Here is a 19,697-nt window from a genome sequence, read left to right as displayed (position 1 = left end):
CTTATCAGATGAACATCGAAGTATCATCTCCCAAAAGATGTTCGAATCCCCAAGGAACACCCCAAGAATCGAGGGTGTTCTGGTCAAATGGCAGAGAGTTAGTTCCGTTGATCCCGTTGCTTAGGTTCAAAGTTGCTTCGTGATGAGTCTCGAGTAGGGGAGAAAGATCTGATAAAGCTACTCGAGAAGAGTCTCGCATGGTGTCCGAAGCGCTCTCTTGGTTGAATTGCTTGCCATGAGCGACAGTCTGGCCGCGGCCAAAGGTTGTATTCCCTGGTTGCGATGATGTGCTGTTGGACGTATTCAAGGCTTCTAGAGCAGCCCTGTACACATCCCGACACACAGTTCGTACCGGAGTCAAATATGAGCCAGGTTCAGAACGTTCGAGTAAGGCAAGACGCTTCAGAGCTTTTGAGACAGAATCGAGATCCTCGGCGACGTTCGGTGCGCGGGGTCGACGCAGAGTATAAAGGGACAAGATGAGGATGGCAGTGACACTGATCGGAATCACGTCCCTAAGAGGAAGAATTAGCAACTGTTTGTAAAGATTACATTGCGACATGGTTCGCAAAATGGGATTACTTACCAAGTCAAGCTTTTCCAGGTATCCGGGATGAGCAAATCCAGCTGGAAAATTGCTCTAGCAGCATCCACAGAGTTCTGAATAGATGTTGTGACCTGGCCTGATAAAACTGTAGATGATCGCTCCGGCGACGCCAACGACCTCCAGTCATATTCACTCTGTGCCCGATGAACCAGAATCACGCAATGCTGATAGGTGTAATTCAAGCGTAGAACAGAAGAGTAGTTGAGCAGCTCGGGAAGACTTTCAAGATCCAAGACTGTCGAAAAGTTCGCTCGCCAGTCATCCAAGTCCTGGTTTAGTGCTTGCGTAGCATCTGAAACGACATCTAAGTCAACCCCTTCTCCAAGATAAATCTTGGAATATAATCTAGCTTGGATGACAGCCAGGCGAGAAGCGGCTATGAAAATGTTGGCTAGCCCGTTGGAAGGAGCATGGGTGCTGAACTCATGCTGCAATAGTAAATCAGGCAAATCAACCTCAAAGCCACCGAAATCTTGCGCAGGAGGCCGCCCGGTCCGGAGACTCAACTCTCGGTCCAGAGAGAAAGCAAGCCAGAATACATTGGCTCTCGTCGCTTTCTCTATAGTGCTCAGCGACGAGCTGCACTCCTTTCTGTGTAACCCGATGGTGTGTGCAAGTCGAATGGCGTTGGCCACTAACATGAAGCTGGGCTGAGGATTGGGAGTACCCAGAAAAAACCACGCTAATATCAGCAGAGCTTGGACCGACATGACTTGAGTGGCCCTCATGAGTATGTCCAGAACCGTGTCGAGTGCGTTGGCCGCATAGCCCCAGGCCAGTTCCTTGTCGTCAGACTGTCCTTGTTCAACGCGTCTTCTTTGAGAAATTGCCAGGACGGCGTTGAGTGACGTCCACCAGGCAGGGCCGCCGTCAAAATTGCCAGAGTATTGTTGACCAAGCAGTGCGACAAAGGCAGGTGGGTGAAAGAGTGGTAAAGCCATGTACTTTTCCTCGAAGAAGGCCGTAACCAGTGAAAGAGCTTCGGGCCACGACGGCAGATGGCAGTGAATCCTTTTCTCAAAAACTCGTTGTAGTTTTGGATGCGTCCACAGAGACCAAGGCCCCGTTTTTGAGCCCGGCTGGATATTTTGACGGCGAGCCGATGTTGTTTGCTGATCGAACGGTGGTGGCTGAGTTCTGAATAATGCGATGGCGGAAGATGGGCCTAGAGGAAATCAGCTTGTGCATTTGCTTTGGAGTGTCTGTCGAGACGGCTCGTACCAAAATATCGCAAATCTTGTCCGGCACCCATGAGAGAGTCTTAAAGAGATGTATTGTCAGTGATAATGATTATTTTGCCTAGTACAGAGCTCTGATTTAAATCGTCATACCTAAAGTGGGCGAGGGTTGAGCTTCGTATGGATGAGCAGTGCTCTCGCTGCTTTGCAGCTCGGACGGGGATCCTTGAGAAACAGATGCTGCCTGTAAATTGTCATGATTTGGGACGCATACTTTGGCTCTAGTCTTGCCACCATTAGGCGAAGGTGATCCGAATACTGAAGTACCAGCCGCCTCTTGCGCCCTACTGGACCTCGTGCGACGCGTGGATGACTTTACAACGTCGGCATAGTTGCACATGAGAGACAACTCCAGGCACCTAGTACACTTGGGCCTACTGCCGTCGCATCTGACCTTCTTCATGCGACAATAGTCACAGGCCTGTGGAGATGATCAGCTATCAGCAATGTTGCGAGAGACGTCTGAGAGATATTAACCTTGGCAAATCGACGTCGCCTGTCTCCTGCAGTCACACTGTCTGACATACCCAATCAAAAGTCCGAGAAGTCTTAGAAGGGGTGCATGAAAGCCTATTGCGGGACTCAATGTAAGGTACCCAAGATTGAGGTAACTTGAAGAAGGAGGAATTTGATTGGAGGACCACGGCGACTTCCACAGAAACAAGGAGTGACTCGGAGGCGGATTAAGCGAGAATTCCGTTTAGCTGGGGCTGTTTCATCAGACCAACCAAAGCCCACCAAATCGTCCAGTAAATTCAGAAAGCGGAAGGCACAATCCCACTGTCCCTAGCCCCCGTGCTGTTCAGGTCTCCACTATCCAGCTTGGCACGGCGCACGGCCTGCCGTCAGAGTGAAGGAACTGCCGGTCAACAACCCCGGAAATGGAGTAACAACCTCAACTACCAACAGGGCTTTGAATTACCTTGAGGAGTTAGCAACTAACATGTACTTGAGGCTCTCATGTGACATCCATGGCTTGCTTTGAGCTCTTCATATCGAGTAGAAAATAATAGTAAAATATGACCCGAACGGCAAAAAGTCAGTGCGCTCTCAAAGAGCGTTGCAGGACCAGGTTTTGGTTCATTGTCAGACTTCTTACCTTTTAATATGTTTTGGTTTAAGGTACTCTCCATTGATCAAGTTGTCACAAATTCTACTATGGTCACTTGGTGGCAAGATCTCGAACGAGGTGGTCGATGCCACTACATAAAATCTCTAGTTCCTTCCCGACAAGATTCCAGCAGTTGTGTACCTGAGGCAGCTGGACTCACCTCACAGGAAAGGCGTTAGCCCTCAGTAAACAGTCCAGCGAACTTTTCGCCTCTCGGCCTCGGAAATCTTCTAGAAGAATGCACGTGGGAAGCGTCGTTAATTCATGGGCCTCATCGGACTTCTCCGAAAGGTCAGAACCAGACGAGGCAGTTGCGGCGGCCGCTTCTGAGGGACTGCCGCTCTAAGACTGTTCCCCGGGAACGGCGCTGGGCGACTGTCTCTCAGCCTCGGGGATGGTGGAGAGTCTCTCAGGTCGAGATGCTTCCGGCGTGATTGGAAAGACAGCATACTTCTCGTTAACGTCCAGACGACCGAATGTCAGAACCACCCATTAGTTGAACAATGGCACATGGTCTTTCTTTCCTGGGGGGCTTGCCCAAGCGGCAGGAATCCATCCGGCAAAAAACTTCCATCTAGGCCAGCCGCATCGAAGAATTGGATGGGGCTTCAACGCATAGTTCTCCCACATCTTGACTGGTCTTGTCCGCAGATGGTCGACGAGTGCGCGTCCGTATCCAACGAGAACGGCCCGAGGTTCCTCCAGCGAGTCACCCTTGTTCCTCATGGAGATGATGACGTTCTCTGGAAAGACTTCGCAATGGTCCACCCCGATGTACTCTTGTGAGATTGTGCCGGCCACGAGCTGCTCCATGATCTTCATTCTTGCGTCTTGGTGGGTAGCAAAAGTGCTAGATGGCTCAACGTCCTTGTGAAGCTCCACCACCTCAAACTTGGGGCCAGCGGGTGTAAAGAGTCGTTTGAGGTAAATGCCATCGATAAACTCGGTTGCGAGCACCGCAACATCTCGGGTTCGGTTGGTGAACGATGGGTCGATCGACTTCACCGCCGTGGTCCATCCTCCGTAGAATTGAGGAGCGATATGGGGGAAGCCAGTGAGCCCCTTTTCGACGAGGCGGCAATAGGCACCGAATTCGTCACTGAATGCCGAGTCGGCCTGAATTGTGACTTTGGTGACGCGCCCAGTGTAATCAGTGTCATTGTGCCAGAACAAGGGATCGAAAATCTTCAGGAAGAGCAATTGTCCTTCAGACGGAATCTCATGCTCTCGCTCATTCGGCGCGGTCGATGGCGGTGCGACAACTTTGCAAAGGACTTTTTGGGGGCCGGGATGGTATTCCGCACCCGGGCTGCCGCCAATCATCCGAATGATCTCGAGGTTAATTAGAGTAGTAGGATCATGTTGGTTGTTCTCGTCGATGGTCTTGGGCGCATTGTTTGGGTGAAAGACCAGCTGTCTGAGTGAAAAAGTCCTCTCTTCGTCGGTTTCTATTATGTCGCGAGAAGAAGACCAGCCTGCCGGAAGCGGGTACAAATTTTGGCCGTAGGGAGGAAGCGGTTTATGTGATCGGAGAAGGAGTCGCCGGCCTGGAGAGTAAATCTCCTTATGGTCGAACAGAAGGTCTCCATCCTCGACGAGACGTCTGGCAGCTATCTCTTCGCGCGAGGATGAAGCCATGTTGATTTCGTCTCAAAGTCTGACTTTTGATACCCTTGGTTAGTCTGATGCTGGATTGGGATGAATGGGAGTAGACTTCCCTATTAAATTTGAGAGGCAAAATGCGCGTTGGCGATGAAGCTCACCTGAACACTAATCCGAAGCCTGCGATGAAAAGTCTGAGGAAAAGTGCGGATGAAGGAAGGCCAGTTCAAATAAAAACTCTGAGGTGGACGAAAGTGAAGAATGAAGGCACTAACGTAGGTAAGGGCTTGATGTCACCTTGTTGGGTACCCAAGGCAAGGGAGGTAAGGGAAGTCACAAAGGTGGTATTAGCAGGAACCTCCAGGTGGGTATAGTTGGGCGGAGCAGGTAGTAAGTGATAACCTAGGAGATGGGTAATAGAGAACGGATACCTATCTACCCAGCATTGTTATCGTAGAAGGCAAAAGCCTTCTCAATATAAGATATCCAAAGTATATTCTCTAAAGAATACACAACAGACAAGATAGAATAAGAAGAGTAATAACGATACTGAGAATAGAAGCAATAATATAGATAATATGAGTAGTAGGAAGAGTAGGTGTGATAGGAATAGTAGGAAAACCTTGATAAAAATAGAGCTGTAATGATGGGCGGCAAACAATTGTGCCGCCCACTGGGTAAGGTGAGGTGCCAGAATCGAGGAAGACGCTATAAGATTCCCGGTTCCACGGCTCCATTGGGGAATCTAGATCTACTCTACTATACCTCTCGTCTCTACTATTCATCTGGCCACGTCCTAGTCTCGTCTAGCGGCGATTAAAGACTTGTGGTGATGGCATCAATCACCTCGTCAAGATGGAAGTATCGGCCTGTAGGATAATTGGACCTCGCCTGGAATTTTGTCACCTCCGCTTACCTTGGGCGTGTTGTTTTCGATCATAACGGAGTTGATACTTGCAACTGAATTGTTATTGAAAAAGATCTTCAGAACTCTATGGAAATATTACCGTTGATAAACACATTAGCAAGATGTCCTTTCATCCGGCAAGTCATCTTTCTACAGCCCTACGTGCTCCAGCAGCAGCAGACCACAAGCAGGGAATAAGTCCAGAAAGCACTTTTGCTTCTCAGGCATCGGCTTCTACCTTAGACACCGAAATACATCTTCAAAATGCGCGTACCGGGTTGCATTTTTGGTGGACCACTACGGTTGTTTCAAAAGTTTCGCACGGACTGGGACGCATTGCAGCATGTTACAAGATAACTCAAGGGGTATTATTATCAGGACTATCAAAACTACAAATTCGACGAGGTTGGTAATTAGGCGAGAGAAGCGCAGGTGAAGGGGCTGCTAATCTTTCCAGTCTTGAACTTGAGGTCCTATTCGAGACAATTAGCATCATTACACTTGAGTGGGTATATGCAGGGAAACTCACAATCTCAACAATACTGGCGTAGGTACCGCAAACTAGAACAACAATGCCGATGACAAAGGCAAGACCGTTGAGCGCAGTCTTCACGAGGTTCTCCTTGGCAAAGACGGAACCCTCGCGCATGAGCATGAACCACATCAGGGCAGGGAAGTAAAAGGTGAAGCCGGAGATGAAGAGCGAGGAGCTGATGGACAGAAGCTCGGAGAAGAAGGGGATAGCTTCGGCGATGATGAAGGCGATGATGGTGATGACGGTGATGAGACCGAGCCAAGTGATCCAGCCCATCTTGGTGTTGATGAAGCGGATGATGGAGTCCTTGTAGACACGACCGTGGATGTAGCGGCCGACGACGGTGGTGTTGATGGATCCCGAGATGAAGATGACGGGGAGGGCAACGCCGAACGCAATCTTGGAGATGGTGTTACCGGCGGACAGCAGGGCAGGGGACTTGACATCCTGGCCAACGAAGGCGTAGATGAGGGCTCCAGTGAAGGTGTAGATGAAGATCTCGATCAGTCCAAGGGCCCAGATAGACTTCTTGTAGTCTGTCGGGGTGTGCATCTCGTCCATGAAGGAGAACTGGCAAATGGCAAAGCTGTAAGCGAAGACAATGTTGGTGATGGCGATGAAGGCCTCGGCGAACGTGATACCATCCTTGGGCCAGGCAGACCAGGGAGCGGTGGTGATTTCACCTCTGTTGATACCGGTCGCGATGATGGTGATACCGATGGCGAGAATGATGGAGACGAAATCAATGTATCCCAAGATGGCGACTTCGGCAAAGGACGGGGGAATGGCAAGAATCAGCAGGATAATGGCGGAGACGACGGCAAAGACGATGGAGCACGCGCCGTCGTTGGTGATGTTGCCAAAAGCGATGGCGCCGGTAAGGGTGTGAGAGCTAACCAGGAACGTCAACTGAAGCGCGAACATGGCACCGATGATTTCGTAGCCCCAGCGGCCAAACATGAGCTGACCGGCGTCGGCGTAGTGCGAGACGTGAGGGAACTTGATCTTGACCTGACCCACGACGTCACTGGTGTAAATGGCTATCAAGCCCAAGGCCACGCAGACGATCACGCCGGCGACCATACCGAGGGAGGCAAAGGCGGCGGGAAGAGACAGACTGCCAAGGGCGATGGCCTCGACGATGAGGACGACGGTGAGACGCTTCCAGCCGAGGCGGTGGAAGTGGGCGCTGCCCTGGGCGGCCTTTTGCTTCTCGAGGTCCTGGCGGTTGAGGTCGGTGACTTCGCCGACTACTTCGCCGGGGAAGACGGCATCGCGGGAAAATTGGGGGGCGACAGCGGCGCCGTCGGAGGACTTGGTGTCCTTGTTGTCGGCGGCATGAGCCTGCTGTTGTCTAATCTGGTCGTGATCCATGATGGGCTCCTTGTTGGAGTGTGTGTAAGGTTGGAGAGAGTGTGGTTTTTTTGGTCTCTAGTCCAAGTTTTGTGTGTGGCGTGGGGCCCGGGCGGAGGAAGAGGAGGAGGGGAGGACGCTTTGACGGGATGATGTCAAAGGCGAGATGGGTGTTGTTGGAGTTGAGGGCGTTGTGGGAGACAAACACACTCGGACGCACAACAGGACGGACCGGGTTGAACAGGTCTGACTTCGGTTGAAGAAAGAGAGAAGAGAGAGAGAGAGATGAAGAGTCAAGAGCCGGTTGGACTGAAAGAGAGAAACAACAACAAGAAGATGGGAAGACGGAGGCGGGATATATGGTGGCAAAGGGCGGAGCATCAGCACCGACCCCGGAGTCAGGCCGAGGGCTCGACCTCGTCGAGTTGAAAGCAATTCACCTCGACTGAGACCCGGAACCTACGATGATTGGACCAGGGTCCTTATCTTTTGGCCCCCCCGCGATCGTGGGCGGTGACACCGGCACCTGGGAAATGGAATGGGATGGGGATGGGGATGGGTAGATGGCCTTACCACGGACGAGGGACGAGAGAGTGGGCGAGTGGGCGGCAAGAGTTCGTCAGCCAGATTACCTAGATGGCTGACATACGGATACTCAAGTCCCACGGAAAGCTCTGCTATTCGACGACTCGTACTTTGTACAAGAGAATCATCAACCCGGCCCCCCTTGCTTTGGGACCGGATTCCGTGCGTTTGTGAAATTGCGGGGGAATAAACCGTTGCAGACTTTCCCCGCGAAATCGGCCAGCGTCCCTGAGATTCCAGAATTGACACATTGGTCTTTGCGTGAGGCCGCGTGCTGCTTCCCCGAGTTTCCCAGTGAACAATTGTATTTCTCGTTGTCAAGAAAACTAGGAACGCGTGCCAGCAAGTTGAGGGTTGCTGACGGGGTTGCTCTGTTCGCGGTCGTGTAAATGCGGGACTGAGGCAATTGGTAGAGTTTTTGCATCGTAATAGGGTGGATATTGTGACCTATTCTTTACCTAAAGGACCCAGAAGCAGAGCCGCAGAGTGGCCTCATCTCGCCCACCTTGAGTCAGTCCATGTTGCTGTTTCCACGGGCGACCCCGAAATACGACCGGTGGCGCGCTGGGAAGAGGCCTGACGTGACTGGGATTTGAAGAGAGATAGTCTGAGCTCCTTTCAGAGAAGGGAAACGGACGAAAGAGAAAACTTTGCCTTATCTAGAGTTGCTGAAACTCTAGCGAGGAAAAGAGCGTCATGGGTGACTTTGAACATTGGACGTTGGGCCAAGAGCATGAGGCTCAAAAATTTTCAGACGAAAACGAACAAGAGCCAAAGCCAAGAGTGACGATTGCCGAACAAGGGGGGGGCCTGAGCCCGTCCGTGGGAAAAGACTCCCATAGGCGCAGACGTCTCTCGGATCTCTCCCACCCTTCCACCCTTCTACCCGTCCCCCTCCTCCCCTTCAAGTTGCCTTCCCGCGCTGGCGTAGGCGATTTCTGCAAGCCTTGGGATTGTCTTGAGTGTCTTGCTTCGATGCGCTAAACCAGTCGTGGGTTGCAAGGCCGCTTACCCGCAGAGGGCCGCAAAGTTAGACGTAATAGCGCCGCCGCGGTCCCGTAGATTCCCGACATCCTTGAGTCGTGGATCCATGCCGATCCCACCTTTGCCCACTCACACCTGTCACGTATTGGGAAGGCTTCTAGAAGATCGACTGGAAGGCCCCAAAAGGCTTGTCGACGCCTCCTACGCACTTCCCTGCACATGTGGCCACACAAAGTGCACAAAGGGCTGATCCCCCCTGCATATGCCCGTCTTCCCACCCGTGCCACCCCGTCCAGGGCCGCCTGTTGAGCGAGGCGAGCAAGGCGAGATCTCACGCGACGCGGGTTTTTGGAGCGAGTATCCATGCCGGACAGACTTCTCTCGTGCGTGAACGGAACCCATACGGACCCTGTTTTTTTTGTGTGTCTTCTTTTTGTGCCAGTTCTTTAGGCCAACTCTGACTGGCCAGAGAGACTTTCTGCTCAATAATTTGACATACAACCATTACCAACCGCAGAGATAACAGTTTCGGAGGCTGGTGTGGTTTTGGTGGGTGTTGAGAAAGGAGGTTGCATTTACGCCGAGTTCTCGCCCGACATTAACTGGACACATTCGTGGCAAAGCGAAACTGGTTCCATAGACATTAGGCGGAAAAGAAAAAAAAAAAAGAGTGACGAGAAAAGCGCAACACGTCGATGAACAAGGCTAATCAAGGCAAACAAGGCCATGGATAACAACTGTGCATCAGCAGGTTGTATTGGCGTCTAGTTGAGGGTGATAAACTGGCTGATCTACCGCGTTTGGCGGATCCGAAGGTTCAAACTTGCGTCAAACGACTCGGCCGTCGTGCCGCGAGAACCGAGCTACACAGCTTTGGCGTGCGAGATCTTCGTACGAAGGAGCAACTCGAAGCGGTTTGCGACGGGCTTTTGCTCGCTCCTCGTTACCGGGGGGCGGCCAGCATGAGCAGGGGAGGGTGAGGGACATGGACCGAACGAAGCTATTGGCAATTCCGATTGTGTCATTGAATCCGGGGTAGAACTGCGGGGATGGGGCCGGTTTGCGTTTGTAATTTGTTAAAGGGCGCGCGCTGTTGGTGTGGCGGTCATCCTCGAAATTATCGTCGCACTCTGTTCTGAACCGGTCTGGTCGTTCCTAGAGATGACATTCCTCCAAACCTGAGTCGTGCCATTCTTTCTTTGCCATGCTGCCATGTTATCATGATGTTCCCAGTCCATGGTCCCTTTCGGTTTCAGCCGGACGAACGCATCAACGGCCGAGATTGCTGCAACTCGGACCATCCCAGCCGCTGACCACTCCGAGAAGCGGACGATATCGCAAGCTGGAGTCCCCGATCCATGCATCCCTCACGCGGTGAACGCTCCGGCCACACACGGGGAACCCGTGAGCAGCAACTGGGCCAATCCCGTGTTGGTTATTTGACGTTGTGGGAACTCCAAGTGGTTTGCTGCATCCGTGCATTTTCCTCATTTCTACATGACACCAACACCAACACCACCACCACTAGTACCGCCTTGGCCGCGCTCCCACGTTGCCCATACTTCATCCAAGACTGGTAAGCAATGCTTATCCCGCCAGAGGAACCCGGAAAGGAGTTGCTGCAGGTTCTCGCGCCTGCATCGTTCCGGCGGCAAAATACCCCTGGCTCGTTCCAGTAAGCTATTTAGTCTCGACGAGAACCACTCGCGGTCCTCGGTTGTTCCGGACCCGACGATGCCCACAAAGAGAACCCACAACAAGGCGGCATCGTGAGACACCCAGATGAGTGCAATGGAATCCGCGTCATCGAGGGCGTCGCGCATCCGCCTGACGAGGACCCGTACCATGTGTCCCGTCGTCGGGATCTCTCGCAAAACGGTATAAAGAAATACGTGGGCCGCAGAGACGAGAACTAGGAACCGTTTCTGCACTGGCGTCGCTGTCCGGCGCTCCACGTATAAAAAGTGCAGAATTGTGCTATCAGCCGTGTTCATGACGATCCTGATGTCGTCTGCGGCCACGGACACGGCACCGCCTGCCTGCGAGAGAATCGCCTGCCTCAGCGCCACAAAGATCCTCAGCGGCTCGTCGCTCTCGTCGGGGTTGTGGCCGCCGAGCTTCTCCAGGTGTCGCAGGGAAGGCGTCCTTGCGCGATTCGTGACCGACGGCGGGAGTGACACCTGCGCGACAGTGTGGAACATGGGGAACTTTGGCACTCTTCCGAGACCCGAGGCTACTTGGATGTCGATCCTGGGGGAGGGATTCTGGTCAGTTACCGTTCGTTGTGGAGGGCAATCGAAGGAGGTCAAGTCACACACCAATTGATGCAGCGGCAGAGGATGTAGTCGTGTTTGATCGTCTCCGGTCCCCCTCGAGCTTCTATCATGGCGTGGAGCCCCGTCAAGTGGACGTTTGCCGCCGAAAAGTGACCTTGAAAAGCCTACCAACATGTGTGTGAGAACTGGGGCATCGAAGTGAGGTGGTGGTATTCGTATATGAGCGCTAGAAAATTACTTACTTCAACGCTTCCCAGCATGGCCACGCCAGCAAGAACAGAGAGGTCATTGCTTGCACTACGGGCAGATTCTTGAGAAGCTAGACGATCTCTGATCATCCGCATCGCCTCCCCCTTTTGCTGGTACCCTTCGCGCTGGAGCTTGAAGTCAAGGAGAGGCATGGTGGCGGTCAGAAACTCTGCTGCCAAGGCCAGCGTAACGCGCATGATGAGAGCGCTCTGCATAGCATAGGGAAACCATGGTCTCTGAGTATCGATCGTAGTGGAGTTGAGATTGAATCTGGTGGTGACTGGAGAGTTAGCTCAGACGCACAGCAGCGGCGTGGCGTGACGGCGTCCGACTCGTGAGCGGTAGAAGCTGCGACTCTTACAATATTTCACCAGAGAGTCCACGCAAGGACTACTGGGAATAGGTAGCGTATTGAAGGGGTCAGCGCTATCGCTCCCCAGTCTCTGTACCCAGGGTGGCAGCGATGCTTGGTGCAGAAACTCAGCAATGTCGGATGGAGACTACGGAAGTGTGAGTGATGACGGCCCGAGTCTTGTGGAGAGATGGGGACAAATAGCATACATGGGAACAGCGAGTTGACTGCACATCTTCTTGTTCTTTTTCTTGTTCTTGCAGATGCTTTGGACTCTCGGGTTTGGTTGACTTGAGCGTTGTTCCCGCCAACCTGAATCGTCCCTTCAACTGGGCCTTCTGCTTGATGGTGTCTTGTGAAATTGAGGCCGTCGAGGATCTCAGCTCCGAACGGCCCCTCTGGATGGCAGTTCGGATAGCATGACTTCTGGTGGATTTGCTCGCAGTTTGGAAACTCCCTTCAGTGGCATCGACGGTGATGAACTTGAAATCAGATTTGGGGCCCATGTCAAGGGGAGTTGGACCAGCCGAGGGGCTCCTTTAAGGCTGAAGCCCGGTCTGATCTCTAGCGTCACACGCCAGTCCCGTCCACATCTCCCACAATCAGTCGTCGTTATGCTGCCAATATCAATCTGTCGGCCTGCGATATCATCAACCCCTGGACTCGTGCTCAGTAAGGCAACGAGCCAACAGAGGGGCAACAAAGGACAACAGGACCCCCCGCTGCACGTCAACAGCAACAAGCCTGATTGGTTTAGGCTCGCTAGACTTGGCTAAGGTTGGTGAATAAAGTTGGTCCAAATGCCGCGCTCAATGCTGAGAGTTAGTCATCAACCAGGTAAAATGGCCCGAGTTCTTCGCGAAGGATCGCGAGTTGAGGGGGATACGGAGCAGCTGAGAGCAAAAGGCAGAGAAGGGGAGGCAGATTGGCCCGGCGGAGGTACGTACCGGGGCCAAGACCAACACTGATAAGACGCTTGCCTAATTTGATCTAGCCATCCTTAGATCCAATCGATGCAGCCAGTGAACGCCTGTCGCTTAGATGAGTGGGGATTGCTCTCCAATCGAGGCACGTAAAATACAAAGGGCACGTGACATGCGCAACGATCATCCGACAGAGATACGTATCCATCTTAGTTCCAGGCCCGATGTTCGTCCGTTTTCGGCCTCCGAGCGGACGAAGCGGACGAAAGATGCGTAAGCACCGACGACATGAACAACGTCAGTGAGACAGGCAGCGAGCCAGAGCTGCCCACGGCAGATGATCTGGGCTTTCCAAACGAGATCACGTCTTTGTTATCACTTTTGATTTTTACTCAGTGAGCTTTGGTATCTCGAGTTACCTCCTCTGTTGTGATATTTGGCTGTATGTAAAGGCAGCATTCGTCCTCAAGTCGTTTGGTTTGAAGCCTATAACAACAACGTCCGAAAAGATGGACGAACGACCGACAAAGAAACGTAAAGTCCGAAAGGGAACACGAAGTTGCTGGCAGTGTAAGTTCGTCCGTGGAAGTGCTCCGGTTTCCCGAGCGAGATCCAGCTCTGCCGAATTCCCCGATTCAATCGCTATTCTTGATTTACTAACACCCCGTCCAGGCAGGAAGAGAAAGATCCGCTGCGAATTCTCCTCCAACGAAGAAGAAACCTGCAATGGCTGCCAGGCTCGCGGTGCCGCCTGCGTAAGCCAGGAGTTCACCGACGATGAGCCGTCCGGCCCGCCTGAGCGCGGCCTTGCTCAGCGTCTTGGACGGTTGGAAGAGTTGATGGTGAAGCTTGCCGACAAAATGGGCCCAGAGCCTTCATCGGTCAACAAATCGACCCCGCCAACACCGTCGGTCGAGGGTTCCCTCCGTGTTTCCGATTCAAATGTCACCCCGGATGACTCGTCCTGGCAGTCCGTGAGTGGGACCACCGCCGTCTCCGTCCCGATTCCCGGCCGCCCCCTATCCCAATCCGTACTGAATCCGCCTGCGGCGGTGCGTCCTCGTGCTGGCAGCAAGTACGACAAGATATGCCGCGACATTCACTCCGTGTTCCCATCTCTTCAGGATGCCCAGACCATCGTCCAGTCAAGCAGAGGCCCAATCTTCGTATTAATCATCTTTTACTCGTACCAAGATATTCTCGAGGGCAAATCCCAGCCGACTTCTTCTCTCACTGCCATGCCAGATGTCACCAAGCACCCGGCTATCTTGGCAAAGCATTTGCTTCAGTTGACCATTTGTCTGCAGCAGATGCCGCCGTGCTTCGACGTTTCTCAACTCGAGGCTTGCCTGAAGTGCTCCATCCAGGACAAGATGGCAGAGTGGACAGCAGCCGCCAGCGCCGTCACTTCCAACGACGAGTTGGTGGGTTCTGCAGAGGGCTTGGAGTGTCTCATTCTCGAGGGGTTCTACCTCGTCAACTCTGGCAACCTCCGCAAAGCATGGCTCGCCATGAGAAGAGCTCTTAGCTTAGCACAACTGATGGGCATCGAGCGTGATGGCTCGCGGCCGTTGAAGTCGTGTGATCCCTCAACCGACCCTTCTACGATGCCTTCCTCTCATGCGCTGTGGTCCCGTATCAATTCCTGCGATCGATACTTATCCCTACTCCTTGGTCTCTCTGCCGGCACGCAGGATAACAGCTTCATGTCGGAAACCTTTCTGGTCCGTGACACGCCGATGGAGAAACTGGAAAAGAGATATACGGCCATCTCGCTCCGAATCATTGAGAGAAATCGCACTGCAGCGACAGAAGCCTTTGCCATCACTCAATCTGTAGACTGTGAGCTCGAGCACGCGGCAAAGTCCATGGGACGCAGCTGGTGGGAGATCCCGCCCGTGCCCGACTACACCGACACCACTGGCCAGATGAGCATCATGTCGCACCTGATGCTCCAGATCCACCACCATAGTTTGCTCATCTTGTTACACCTCCCATACATGCTTCGCAACCAGACAAACACCCGGTTCGACTACAGCAAAAATACGTGTTTAGAGTCTAGTAGGGCCGTCCTGAGACGATGCGTCATCTTCCGCACAGCCAACAACGCAGCATTCTCATGCCGCCATATTGACTATTCGTCACTCATGGCCGCCATGACGCTTCTTCTCGGTCACCTCAGTCGTCCTCCTGGCATTCGTGAAGAGGACTGGGCGAGACAACGGAGCGAGGACCGCACCTTGGCTGAAACTGTCCTGGCCAAAATGGAGGAACTAGCTGTGCTGAACGACGACAAGCTATCCGGCGAGAGTGCAGAGATTATCAAACAGCTGCTCCCCATTGTCGACTGCTGCAACGGGGTAACTCCACGCCATTGCCCCGAATCAGAGGTGAAGAATCTTCAGTTGAGCATCCCTTATCTCGGAATCATCAATATCAAAACCACCGCAAATCAGACAGCCGAGTCGCACTTGCTGGATCTTAGCCACTCACAGCTGCCAACACCAGCAAACACAACGACTGTGGCATCGGAATCTCTCCAGCAAGACACTCCTCCAGCAGTATCCTTGGAAGCACTCCTCGGTCAGGACAACACAATCCCCCACGAGGACGTGTGTGCGGGCTTCAGCGCCGATTACCTCGGATGGCCATGCCCTGGAATCACGGCAGAGGCTGGAGATTGGGCGTTTCAAGGCGTAGATACAACTTATTGGTCCCTTTTGAACAGCGGCATGTCAGGTGACTTTTCCCAGTGACGAAATCAAGCCTTCAGTGCCCAGCAAGGGACGGAAAAGGCGCAGTTGAAAAACTTTGAGCTGTTCAGATACTAAGGAAGATGGACTGTATTGCAACGAGTCTTTCAAAAAGAGGAATCAACCCCCTTTTCAGTCATCCGGGTTGCCCGAAACTCCAAGCGCACAGCCAAGGAGGCATTAAAGGTCAATCTGAGGCCTGCTCATGTCTGAAGAGCGTAGCCTGATTTACGCATCCACCACTGGACTTCTGTTGGATTCTGCCAAGTATTGTCACTCTCCTGTTGAGCGTGCATAGTTACAGGCCCGCTTCACGTCGAATAATAGCGCAGCCTAAACAGGCAAGGGATCATGCTGCTATTGGACCCTGTGGTTTGCCCAAACTTGGACCAGAAGACGCAGCACTTGATCAGAAGTTCAGAACTACCATTTGTCCTCGGAAAGCTGGCTAGCTCCTCTGTCTCCTCTCGTAGTTGGATCCTGAACTCAGAAAGCCAGCCAACGAAAGCGGATCGACAAGGTGAAGACCCTCCAACGGAACGCTCAAAAAGACACGATAATGTTTGAGTCTCTGAAACAAATATCCACGTTCAACATTAGCCCCAAGACTCAGCTAGTTTCTGTAACGGAAATACAGGACAAGGGATCTTTGCCATTAGGTCGTTCCAAGTTAAGGATGCAGATGGAGACAAGTCGTACTTCATTTCTCGCTTGGTCGAAGTTGGGCATCTCCGCAGATTCGTGAGCCCGGTTAGCAACAAGACTTCCCCTCGGAAGTTCGATGATGCTTACGGCTCGGCACATGCGGCTTTTGAAAAAGTGAACATGTTGGACTTTCTCCTTACCTAAGCCAAGCTGCCAAGAAGGGTCTTGGCGCAAACTCTTCAACTTGGATGAGGCTTGCTTGCAACGCTGTGTGGTTATGTACTAATATGTAATTCCCAGAAAAGGGGAACTGGGGCTTAGCAATACGACTCTACAGACTACAAAGGTGCTGTCTAATGTATGACTTTACCATGACCCCGGCGAGCCAGCCAGGCGTTGCTGGAGACATCCCACTCGGGCAATTCGTGAACCACCTAAACTGCGTGGGCGACCAGCATTCGTGCAGCACGCCGGGCAGAAATAACCAGCGCCCGGATCGAGACCCGAAAGACGCACTGATGGGGTTGCCAAGGGGGGGTCCTGGAGCATGGGCACCTGAGACTGGCATCCATCAACGCTCATGTCCGACAGCCGCACGAAAATCCATGACTCGTCGCCGAGCCAGAGACCAATCGGGTCGCTGGCTCTATACTACATATGGGGACTTGGGGGCACATTTGGGGCACAGATTGTATAGTTTGGTGGTCTAAAATCCTGATACAGGTTAGACTTATGCTTATTTGGCTGCGCAACTATACGGAAAAAGGACCGCACTCCAACTTCAGCAGGACATTGTACCAGACTCATCAGACCAGCCAGCTTGCCCGGCCAGCCAGAGCATTAGGCAAAGGAGTACACTGCTTGCGCCTATCCAGATCCATAGACCGTCCGTCGTCTGATGCCAAGGAGCAAAAGTCCATCACGGTCGTCCCGATTCGGTAACTGACCCTTAGAGACGTGAAATTGCCAGACATGGGGAACACTCGGCCGCTGTCCGGATTAGTGTTCACTCCACGTCTCTTTTCGACCATGGCGGAGATCCGGTTAGGACCCGTGTGACATTACTGGTTGAGGTAAAGGACCCATTCAGATCCTTCAGCCTCAAAAGTGGACGGCGATGACCAGGGGAGACTACTGGGACAAAGGGTCTCGAGGTTCTCGGTTCTCGGTCCTCGGTTAAGACTACTTTTGTGTATTATCGATGCGGGCTGGGGTGAGTGAGGCGATGGAAAGGTCCCTAACAATTCTGAATTACTGCCAGAATTAGGACCGTGGTCAATACGTAGAAGGTAGACGAGGAGATATGAGGCTAGATAGGAGGGATGAGGATGAAGGATAAAATGGTCACAGGTCGCTCTCATCATCAGCTTGGTCTCGGAATATTCAGTCTTCATCCAGTCTCAGTTGTCTTTCTCCTTGTACCCACACCGGTTCTTACTCTCTTTGACGCCTTGAAAAACTGAAAATTCAAAGTCACAATCCAACATTTGACCAAGTTTGACTATCTTTACCTTTGAACACAATGATCTCTTCTGCTCTCTTCGCAGTCTTTGGTCTGGCAGCTACGGTCATTGCCGCGCCTCCTCGCCCTCGCATGCTAGCTGCCGACGATATCATTCTCCTCGGCCACGGCGGCACCTCCAAAATCATAAAAGCAACGGACTACGATGCTCTCGAGACTGCCACCTCTATACCCGCACAGATTACATCATACAATGCCACAAGCACACCTGGCCTGATCCGTCGCGGCTGCCAGCAGAGTTCCGAGGTCCAAGTCATGTCAGATGAAGAGTTCCTCAACTGGGACGTTGCCATCTCCCCCGTAGCTTCCTCCTTGGAAGGTAGCTCCGCTGGCATCAGCATCTCCAACGGGGTCGAAATCAGTAATTCGCTCACCATCGGTTCTGAAATTACCATTGGGGGCTCAGACATCATCAGCGTGTCTTTGGGCATGAATCTGGACATGTCCTGGTCTACGTCTCAGGAAAACTCCCTCGAATTCGATATCCCGGCGAACATGTACGGCGTCATAGTCAGCCAGCCTTTTGTGCGTCGTGTACAGGGTAACTTATTTACGGGGTGCACGGATAACCCGACAAAGACAACTTTCATGGCGGACACGTACGAGAGCCAGGGCTATGGCCAGCTGGCTTGGGTGAAGGGTGTCATTCGGCTCTGCACGAGCAAAACTTATCCTATTCCCTACTGCATTGGCGAGGGCCAGCACAAGTGAGTAGAATTACATGATGGGGTGGTGCAGAACATTTTTTTTTTTTTTTGTTTTTCTTGGAAATTGGAAAGAACTGTGATGGATTATTTTGGCGCAATTTGATGCACATTTGATGCAAATTTGATAGAGTACTGGAGTAATGTATCATTGAACCTTGAACGTGGAGCTTTAGACCCGCAAGTCACTGCTTGAATACTTGCAGTTCAAACCAGACCAAATATTTCTCGTTACAAGTAAACCTGCAAAAGTACTTGTAAACATGTCGAGATAAGGCAGCACTGAACGCTTTCAAGATTTTGAAATGGATAAATTAGAGGATTCATGGATCGTGTTTTTGGCTGATCACCGGAAATGGCCTGGCACCAAGTAAGGTAGACATATCAATAATCAATAGAGGTATAGGCTCGAGGAAACTCGACATGATCCCGGCTATTTCATCATGGAAACCGGAATAAAAGACAGAATGGTTGTTCAGCTATTACAGCTCAAATAATCGGCTCATACTTCACGCCTGATTGATTATGACCTTAAATGGCCAGGAATGGCATTGAATCATTCTTCGTTGGCATTAGTCGGTACAAGTAGAGACCGCAGGAGTTGGAACTTGAACGTGTTGCATTTTGTCATGCCAACGGCTGGCTGTTGGGCAGTGAATAAGTTACCCCAAACAATTGAAGATGGGTTCCAAGGGACATTTTCTTACTTCATGTACTCAGAATTTTATCTTCTAACGCTCAAATCACCATGTGAATTTGAGTTAGGAATTATGTTCTTGGAAACGATCATCACTACATAGACCTTACTCTCAATAGATTTTGGATGGCTCTACATGGATGTTCTGTCTCATGTCAAGGCCCCTTCAAGAAAGCATTGAGTGGCGGCGCGAACTAAACATACCGTGTATCTTTAGTAAGCCATAGGATGGGAAAAGTCAAGTAATTCTATTTCCTAGTCACTACTCCGTATAATTAGACCGAACATGATCATGGATCTCGTGGTCAGGAGGTAACTGATAGGAGATTGATAAGATGAAAACTTGGAGTAACCACACTTGGTTTAGCATGATGGTTCCAATGTAACACAGCCCACGCGATAAAATCACGCACTTGACCAAAAAAGGATTACTGTCAGCTAGAAATTCTGCCCGTTCGGGTTGAACGATTTCCAGCCAGTTACAGAAGTACTTAGGCCTTCCCGGTTTCAGTTGGCAAGTGGCCGGTATCCCTCTAACAGTATAAACACTCTAACCTCCTCACTCATAAGTTCATTACGCATAGAAGAAAATACAGAGATGGCGTTATGCTAGGTAGAAATAAAAATATTGGGGACACCGCAAGTCTGGTGTAA

At 51.8% G+C, this 19,697-nt stretch overlaps 7 protein-coding genes across 7 annotated transcripts; 2 read left to right on the top strand and 5 right to left on the bottom strand.

Annotated features, from left to right (window-relative positions):
• Nucleotides 1-4: 4 nt before the first annotated feature.
• Nucleotides 5-2,185, bottom strand: CPAR01_15760 (fungal specific transcription factor; the record flags this gene model as incomplete). Its single annotated transcript, XM_060500008.1, has 4 exons — nt 5-515; nt 587-1,772; nt 1,829-1,867; nt 1,939-2,185. 4 exons carry the CDS (start codon nt 2,183-2,185, stop codon nt 5-7), a joined length of 1,983 nt encoding a protein of 660 aa, XP_060341197.1.
• Nucleotides 2,186-3,448: 1,263 nt separating this feature from the next.
• Nucleotides 3,449-4,594, bottom strand: CPAR01_15759 (uncharacterized protein; the record flags this gene model as incomplete). The annotated part of the gene is made up of 1 exon (XM_060500007.1): nt 3,449-4,594. The coding sequence occupies one exon, from the start codon at nt 4,592-4,594 to the stop codon at nt 3,449-3,451; it is 1,146 nt and encodes a 381-aa protein (XP_060341196.1).
• Nucleotides 4,595-5,878: 1,284 nt separating this feature from the next.
• Nucleotides 5,879-7,374, bottom strand: CPAR01_15758 (transmembrane amino acid transporter; the record flags this gene model as incomplete). Its single annotated transcript, XM_060500006.1, has 2 exons — nt 5,879-5,938; nt 5,995-7,374. 2 exons carry the CDS (start codon nt 7,372-7,374, stop codon nt 5,879-5,881), a joined length of 1,440 nt encoding a protein of 479 aa, XP_060341195.1.
• Nucleotides 7,375-9,785: 2,411 nt separating this feature from the next.
• Nucleotides 9,786-9,947, bottom strand: CPAR01_15757 (uncharacterized protein; the record flags this gene model as incomplete). The annotated part of the gene is made up of 1 exon (XM_060500005.1): nt 9,786-9,947. One exon carries the CDS (start codon nt 9,945-9,947, stop codon nt 9,786-9,788), a length of 162 nt encoding a protein of 53 aa, XP_060341194.1.
• Nucleotides 9,948-10,415: 468 nt separating this feature from the next.
• On the bottom strand, nt 10,416-12,305 carry CPAR01_15756 (uncharacterized protein; the record flags this gene model as incomplete). The annotated part of the gene is made up of 4 exons (XM_060500004.1): nt 10,416-11,186; nt 11,441-11,727; nt 11,809-11,947; nt 12,009-12,305. The coding sequence occupies 4 exons, from the start codon at nt 12,303-12,305 to the stop codon at nt 10,416-10,418; spliced, it is 1,494 nt and encodes a 497-aa protein (XP_060341193.1).
• A 926-nt stretch (nt 12,306-13,231) lies between these two features.
• CPAR01_15755 (uncharacterized protein) lies at nt 13,232-15,478 on the top strand (the record flags this gene model as incomplete). The annotated part of the gene is made up of 1 exon (XM_060500003.1): nt 13,232-15,478. The coding sequence occupies one exon, from the start codon at nt 13,232-13,234 to the stop codon at nt 15,476-15,478; it is 2,247 nt and encodes a 748-aa protein (XP_060341192.1).
• Nucleotides 15,479-17,642: 2,164 nt separating this feature from the next.
• On the top strand, nt 17,643-18,353 carry CPAR01_15754 (uncharacterized protein; the record flags this gene model as incomplete). Its single annotated transcript, XM_060500002.1, has 1 exon — nt 17,643-18,353. The coding sequence occupies one exon, from the start codon at nt 17,643-17,645 to the stop codon at nt 18,351-18,353; it is 711 nt and encodes a 236-aa protein (XP_060341191.1).
• Between the last annotated feature and the right edge of the window lie 1,344 nt (nt 18,354-19,697).

The sequence above is a fragment of the Colletotrichum paranaense genome (genome assembly GCF_030867605.1).
Source record: "Colletotrichum paranaense strain IMI 384185 chromosome Unknown Scaffold_21.1, whole genome shotgun sequence".
Lineage (NCBI taxonomy): Eukaryota > Fungi > Ascomycota > Sordariomycetes > Glomerellales > Glomerellaceae > Colletotrichum > Colletotrichum paranaense.
Note: the sequence above shows the minus strand (reverse complement) of the source record. Positions and strands in the feature narration are given on the sequence as shown.